At 42.5% G+C, this 8,491-nt stretch overlaps 1 protein-coding gene across 1 annotated transcript; it reads right to left on the bottom strand.

Moving 5' to 3' along the window:
• Positions 1–5,557: 5,557 nt before the first annotated feature.
• LOC126471169 (uncharacterized) lies at positions 5,558–6,520 on the bottom strand. Its single transcript, XM_050099272.1, has 3 exons — positions 6,475–6,520; positions 5,931–6,100; positions 5,558–5,800 (listed from the first exon to the last, which is right to left on the bottom strand). The coding sequence occupies exons 1-3, from the start codon at positions 6,518–6,520 to the stop codon at positions 5,558–5,560; spliced, it is 459 nt and encodes a 152-aa protein (XP_049955229.1).
• Between the last annotated feature and the right edge of the window lie 1,971 nt (positions 6,521–8,491).

Consider the following 8,491-nt stretch of genomic DNA (forward strand, 5'->3'; position numbering starts at 1 on the left):
CTCATTTACATTTATTAACTGTTGTGAACAGTATAACTACAGCATATTTCAAGTGAAGGCTAAAAAGCCACTCATGGATGATGACTAGAGGATTGAGCTCAGGCAAGAACTAGTGGTCACTAGCGGAAAAGTACGATGTACAAATTTAAATTTATTGACTGAAACCCTTTCATATAATCACTGTTTCAGTTGATTCACAAAAAGTTATCAATATCCTACTCTATAATATGTCATGTTTACCAAGAACACCTTGTAAATACCTTCTCAAGGAATTTTTCATATTAACTGTTTCACAATATGTCTATTAGCCCATGAACTTCATCATAAAAATTCAATCAGGATTTGAGGTGAGTACGATGTTCATAGCTGTTATACTAGAAGAAAAAAATACCTTTATTACTCTACAATTGACACTGTGCAAAGCTCATTCCATAAGGAAGATATAAAAATAATTTTATTTGTTAATTTATGTACTAACGTCATGACTGATTTGCCATGGAACAGAATTTTAAGGGACCTATTTGAGACCTACAAACTTATGCAGATATCTTACTTTCAAGCTAATCTGTAGACTAGCTTAAACCCAATCTTTCTCCTTTTCTACAGACAGAGCACAATCTTGCCTTGCATTCAGGATGGGAAGGAAATCGGCTGTGCCATTTCAAAGGAATCATCCCAGCATTTGTCTGGAGTAATTTATGGAAATAATGGAAAATCTGAATCTGGATGTTCGGACATTGGTTTTAACCATCATCGTCCTGAATGGGAGTCCAGTGTGCTATGTAGTGCGCCACCTTGCTCAGTAATATATAGAAAAGTAGTAACACACACACTGATTAAACACTGCAGAGTCAAAGAAACTGGTACACCTGCCTAATATCACGTAGGGCACCAGCGAGAATGCACAAGTGCCACAACGCAATGTGGCCTGGACTCGACCAATGTCTGAAGTAGTGATGGAAGGAACTGACACCATGAATCCTGTTGGGCTGCCCATAAATCTCTAAGGGGACTAAGGGGTGGAGATCTCCTCTGGACAGCACATTGCGAGGCATCCCAGATACACTCAAGACTGTTCATGTCTTGGGAGTTTAGTGATCAGTGCAAGTGTTTGAAATCAGAAGAATGTTCCTGGAGACACTCTGTAGCAATTCTTTTTATGTGGTGCGCTGCATTGTTCTGCTGGAATTGACCAAGTCTGTAAGAATGCACAATGGTCATGAATGGATGCAGGTGGTCAGACAGGATGCTTATGTACATGTCACCTGTCAGAGTGATATCTAGATATATTAGGAGTGCTATATCACTCCAACTGCATATGTCCCACACATGTCACACACCAGGAGGAACACCACTGTGCCTCTCTAAGAAATGGGAAGAATTGGCTTATTCCTCAGGTAGCCACCATACTTGCTGACAATGGTCATCTAGGGTAGCGCAGAACCACGATTCATCACTGAAAAGAATGTGACAGCTTTCATCAGCAGTCAAAGCTACCTGGTACAGCACCACTCCAGACACAACTGTTTGTGTTGTGGTGTTTTAGCAGTCCACACAAAGGACAGCAAATCCCTACTCAAGCTGCTGCTTTCCTATGACCAGTGGTACAGGATGACATAGAATGTTGCAGATAGTCCATTACTTGTGGATCTTCAACTTTATCTTATGTAGTTTACAGGTGAATGGCCAGACATCAGTGTCCAGTGAGCACAGTATTTCAGTGAGCAACCACATTGCGATCATCAGATGCACTGATGAACTGACTGCTTAGGAGCTTGTTCATGGTCTGCACTCAAGTGTGGACGTGCATACAGCATCTCCTGCCTCATCTCCTCCTCCATATTGCTCCATCGAAGGTTTATGACCCAGTGACTTGTGATGGTGACATCTCCAATTTCTGTTGCTCTGTATGACTCTGAAGTCAGTTTTTAATGGGATACCACTGCACTCTTCTCTGTAACCTAGTCCTGATTTTCCCCACAATTACCAATGCCCATTGTTTCCCAAAATTTCCTATCAAAATTTAATCTATTCATGTGATATCTATTCCTGTCTTTATCTTGTTGCTTGTATGGTTCAAAGTTTATCCTTCTCTCATAATTCTTTTGTGATAATTAGCCTGATTTCTTCTATTTTTTCCCCACACCAAAGTGACTAGATCTCAGTTGGAGGATCCCTAATGTACCTCATCATTACCCCTATTTTCATATCTACTGTAGTTAAATGGTTTGGCGTTTCCTTCCAATGATCTGTTTAAATTTTCTTGTATTCTTTCTCATTAATATTTCTGTCATTTGACTATGGATCACTTTTCTGACATCTTCCCTCATAATTATACAGATAATTTCTTCCCCGTTTCCTTCTGTAATTCCCCACTCTTGCGCTGAGTCACACTATGGAAATTCTGATTAAAAACTATGTACATAATTTCTCTCTAATCCCCTATCCAGTTTATCTACATATTTCAGAAATCAAAATAGAATCGTCTGCCCCATATACTAAACCCTGTTGCACTTTCCTTGGTAATCTGTTCTTTCATACACCTTTTTGTGTAAGCTCATCAAATGATTGATCTAGGATTATTAATTTTCTCAGGTGCTTCTCTCAAAAATCTTTCATGTTGCCATTCACTTCTAACTAATTGGTCCATTTATGAATTAACTTTTGATACAAGCTTGTTCAGTTTCTGACAATTTATTCAGAAAGCTGTTTTCAAAAGCACAATATGTCATTTCTGCATGAATATCTTGGTTAGTCCAAGAGAGTGCTTCCTCATCCAGAGACTCTTTTACAAACTTTATCTTAAGCAAATCAGTCAAACAACTATCAAAATTATGACAAAAATGTTGATAAAAGTCAACAATGCTAAGGTTATTATTTCCTCTAAAACTTTTAATTGGCACATTGGTGCTCATCCCACTACTGTTACTACTGAAACTTCTAGTTACAAAATTTTCCTCCAATTCAGATAGTTTTCTAAGAATATTAACTACTTTACAATTACATGGAATTACATTACAACTTTCTCTAGTGCAACAACTTTATCATTAACTACCTACTTTTCAAGTTATTAATTTTACATTCAAGATTATTGTCATTTTGATCCATTTCTGATCTTAATACGTGGCCTTCTTGTTTCATCAGATTGTGCATTATTTCAAAAGTTTTCCAAATTTCTCAACTTTATCAGGACAATTTTGTTTTAAATTCAGTCACTTCACGTATAACAGAATCAATCTGTACATTGATTCATTTGTCCCCTGAGTGTGCAACTAATTTATATTTATTAGGATTCCCTATCGTTTCAGGCACTTGAATGCCAGTCTCCAAATTTCGTTCCTCAACTCCTTTAACTTGTCATTTTTAGCAGTGATTTTACCACCCCTATCACTTTTTATTGTTTTAATCCTACCAATCAAATCTTCATTTAGTTTGCTTTTTAATGCCTCAGTTCTACCCCCACTCCCAAATTGTTATTCAGTTCCCTGTTGCATTTTTCTAGTTTTTCTTCAAAAAGCTTGGTTAGTTGTCAAAACAAACTATACTAATAGTTCCCCCTGATAATCCTCTGTGACTGAAACTTCGGAATGGACAGCAAGCACTACTAACATTCCTGCCTACTGCTCCTTTGTCTTGCCTCTGATTTTGTTCCAACCTTGTCATTAAAAACAATTTCTATCTCCTAAGGCTATTCGTAAGTTTCATACTGTCTTTGAAAACTGGTTTTTTAATAACTGTGTATGTAATGGGGAGCAGTCATTGTAATTACAATGATGTGATCACTCGCACTCTTAGCACTTAATATGAGTACTTTTATTCCTGCAACATATACACAATGCGTTAGCATAGAGCATGTACTATAGAAAACTCATCTGGCAAAGATACAGTTGTTTTTGCTGTGGTAGGGCAGCGATGTTATTGGGGGATAGAGTGCTTCTAAATCCCCCCAGAGGAACCCCCCCCCCCCCTCAAATCACCAGAGTGCAGCATGGTGACTAGTGTACATCATTATGTGTTGTCCTGCTGGTGATGGGTAATGTCAACATATTGTAGTCTGCCAGGTACCTGGGTGCCTGTAAAGTGTGGCTGGCCTGTGAAGTCAAGCAGTGGTGCCATTCTCACAGTGGCGATGTCCATTGAGGTGTTGGTGGCTGTTAGTGCGCCATCCAGTATCATAAAATTCTCTGGGGCCGACAAGAGCATGTAGCCGTCCAAAGAAAGAGTAGATTTCAGACTTGCTGAGTCAGTCGTAGGTGGAAGGGGCATGCAGTGCTCTAATGACCTCAAGACCATGCTATAGCCTGACTGTCTATTGTTTAATTTGCACCTGAGCATGACATGTGTACATGATTGGAGGTCCTTGTGCTCAAAGATGGTTGGTTTGTTGTGGTGGGATGGCGATGGGATGTGGATGTGGTGGATGTGGTTCCTGACATGTTTTACTAGGTTGACATCCACAGGGTCGGTGGTTTGTGGTACAAACTCTGTTGGGAGGGTGATCGGTTCCCCATAGAGCACCTCTGCAAGTGGGGCACCCAGATCATCTTTGTAGGCAGCTCGTATGCCCAGCAGCAACCAGGGGAGAGCCTCCGTCCACTTTTGGTTGTGGTGTACGAGTGCAGTGCCACTGTTCCACAAGTTCATTGGATTGGGGATGGGAGGCCATTGTGTGTAACTGGTGGCACCCACAGAGGTGGCAGAGCTCAGAGAACAGGGTCAACTAAAACTGCTGGCCCTGGTCTGTTGTCAGGGACTCCGCGCAGCCAAAGTGTGCAGTCCATAATGTGATGAAAGCTTGGGTGACGGTGTCAACTGAGTTATCAGTCAGGGTGAGGCCTTCACCCATCAGGTTGTCCTGTCTACGGAACATGTACTTGTATCTGTCTGAATGTGGGAGGGGCCCCACCGGGTCTATGTGGACATGTTGCAAACAGCCCTTCAGGCTGGAGAATTTCCCGAAGGGTGACTATGCATGACGTTCTGTCTTGGCCCATTGGCATTTGTTGCAGGCTCTCGTCCATGCAGTGCTGTCCCAGTTAATGTTAGTCCAAAAGAAACCATCTGTTATCAGTTTTAGTGTCGGGCATACTCCGGGGTGAGACAAGCTGTGGAGGAGGTCGAAAACTGTCTTCCTGAAGTTCTGTGGGATGACAGGTCATTGTCTACCATGGGATACGTTGCAGCAAACTAGTTTTGTTGTGCCTGCAATGGTGCACTTCCTGAGCTGGAGGCCTGTTATGTGTCCAGATAGCAGGTTTTAAAAGTTGGTGTCAGTTGCTTGTGCCTCCAATAGTTGGTCAAAGTAATGGTGTGCCAATGTGGCAGCGAGTCATGAGACGAAGTCAGCCAGCATGTTGTCTGCTCCCTCATACATAGTGTAAGTCGGTAATATACTGGTATATTCTGAAATCAAGTTCAGGTGGCAGAATTGTCAAGAGGAGGTATTGGGTGGCAGGTATTTAACAGCGTCTGTGTTGATAGTAAGCTGACAGCCCTCAATGTCATGTGGGAAGTATTGAATCACTTTGTATATCGTCAAAAGCTCACAGTCAAAAGTTCACCACATATTCTGGGAGTCAGTAAGTTTCCACAAGAAAAGCCATAGGGGTTGGGTTGCACTGGGGACTTCCTGTTGTAGCACTGCCCAAATCGCTCGGTCGTTGGTGTCGGATATCATAACCATATGAGTGTCCATGGATGAAAGTGCCAGGGTGGTAATCTGAGCCAGCTCTGTTTTGATGTTCTCGAAAGTTCCTTGCAAATCATGAATACAAGTGAGCTTATGTTTGCTTGATGTGTTCTTGCCACAGAGTGACTCTGTGAGCAGGACGAGTGTCTCTGCGGCATGGGGGAGGTGTTGTATTAAAAATTAATTACCCCTAAGAAAAGGTGCAACTTTTGATAGTCCATTCTTGATGGTAGGTCCATACTTTGTCTCTGTTTTCTGGGGTGGGATGGATGCTCGAAGTGTTGACGAGCTGGCCTATGAATGTAACACATTTTTGCCAGAGTTGGCATTTGTCCTCATTGACAACAACAGCCCGCTCTGCTAGTTTGTTGAATACTACTTGCAGGTGTTTCTCATGACCTTGAGTTGTTTCTAAGAATATATGTACATCATCCAAGTAACAATAGCAAAAGAGCATGGTAAAAAAACAACCCGTCAATGAACCACTGGCCAGTCTGGTCTATGTTCTTTAGTCTGAAGTGCACAAAGAGGAACAAATAGGCCAAAGGGAGTAATTATTGCAGTCTTTGTGATGTCCTTCATGGCCATTGGGATCTGCCAACTATCTCTTTTAGAGTCGATCACGCTAAGTATGGTTGCACTAGCCAGTTGCCGGAGGAAGTCCTGAATATTGGGCTTGGGCTAACTATCAATGATGGTGTGCACATTCAAATGTCTGTAGTCTCTGCACATGCACCACATTTTATCTGTTTCCATTGTCATTGTAGTCAGTGAGGCGCACGCACTGTGTGATGGCCTAATGGTGCCCTCATGTAACAGTTCCTTGATCATGGCCTCGGCCACCTTTAGTTTGTGAGGGACAAGGTCGTGGGGCTGGTGTTGGACCAGTGGACCTAGGGTAGTATTAATTCTCAGCGATGGAGTTGTTGTTCAGGTGAATGCGATAGGCATTGCAGTATGAGCATCTTCGCTGTCTCATATCTGCCAGTGGTTGGTGCATGCAGTAGGACATCACTGGTAAGATTGATGTTGGTAGGGAGGTGGTTCAATAGCACCAAAAACTTGTCACAGTCATCTGTGATCCTGGCCAACTGCATCATACACTCGCAGAGTGTGAACCATTATTGCAGGGAATCAACTTGTAGCGGTGGCAGATGTAACTCGGTGTGTGGCTGGCGGTAATCTGCCTAGTGGTGAGTGACCAGGACCTGTATGAGGTTGTACTCATGTGAAGTAAATGGTGCAGATTCATGAAGACCTTTTGGTGGCACTGATAAAGGCGGAGGCTGGAGCTGTGGCACGGTTGTTGCGGTAGGTGTATTGGTAATGAGAGAGTCATGACCGGTTATCACAGAATGTGGCACAGGTGTCACAGCTGGTGCATTGGCGTCATGAAGGATGGTGTAGTAGTGGGGAAGCAAGGAATACAGTGCGGTGGACAGGGTGGCGGATGGCACATCAGTGTAGATCACCCAACCCGGCAGCTGTTGGAAGTAGTCCATGTGTTCACACAGTGTGATTCGTAGTTGCAGTCAGGCTCGCCATACTGATATGCTGTTCTCACAAAGTGTGAAAACCCTGTGCTGTTGCAGGTAGACACGGTATGCCTGCTATTTGAGTGACTTCATGTGGCAGGTGTGACCCAGAGCATGACACGGCTGTTGTCAATGTGACGCCATCGTCATGACGTGACCTCAGGCACAGTACAAAGATAACAAGTGTGACGTCACCCAGGTGATGCATGATATAACATAGAATGTAAATTTCAGGTGTAGGACATGGAAAAGTATGGTCTGGCATAGGTAGGATGGATTTGTCTGCAATAACCTGCAAATATCAGTTCTCTGCAGTGGAAGGTGGTCATACATGGTGGCGATTGTTGGTCAACAGTTGCAGTAATCTGGAGTATGTCTGTCCATAATGTCAGTATGTGCTAAGTCATTAGAATGAAAATGAATGGGTTGTAGTTCATTAACAGGGTCACTGATCGGTATATTACTAGCACTGGCTAGGTGGGAGGTGGAGATGGCAGCAGGCAGCCATTGTACACAGTGCACACCTGTTGATGTACCACAGTTAATTAAGGGTGTGGCAGGCTTCATCTCATGATTTTCAGTGCTAACATAGTACTTGATCTGTGATTTAGTGTGTTCATCTGTTTGGCGATAGGTAACAATGCCCTGGTTTGGTGGTTGTTGAAACAATTGTAACACTGAATGAGATTTTCACTCTGCAGTAGAATGTGCACTGATATGAAACTTCCTGACAGATTAAAACTGTGTGCCAGACAGAGAGTCGAACTTGGACCTTTGCTTTTCACGGGCAAATGCTCTACCAACTGAGCTACCCAAGCACAACTCACGCCCTGTCCTCACAGCTTTGCTTCCACCAGTAGGAGCCCTTGTTTTGTTCAAGACATCTTCAAGACTACCTTCAAGTTTGTGAACAAATATATTTATATATATAAAGATGGTATCTGTTCTTTTGGACATGTTCGAAAGAACATGTACCATCTTCATATATATATATATATATATATATATATATATATATATATATATATATATATGTAGTTAAAGCTCACCGGCCACTTGACCATCTTCTCCTTTTGTGGGGATGCACAAACAGTGCCAGAACTCTTACAGGAATCAGCAAAAAACTGTGAATAATGAGTATAGTGGGCAGGGGCACTATGAATATAGTGTGGGACAATTAGTTGGGCATGTGGATCTCACAGGAGGCATACCAGAGATAAGTCCCTGCTGTCACACTATCCTCTGTGTCCTTGGTGGCTCAGGTGGA

Source organism: Schistocerca serialis, chromosome 3, assembly GCF_023864345.2.
Source record: "Schistocerca serialis cubense isolate TAMUIC-IGC-003099 chromosome 3, iqSchSeri2.2, whole genome shotgun sequence".
Lineage (NCBI taxonomy): Eukaryota > Metazoa > Arthropoda > Insecta > Orthoptera > Acrididae > Schistocerca > Schistocerca serialis.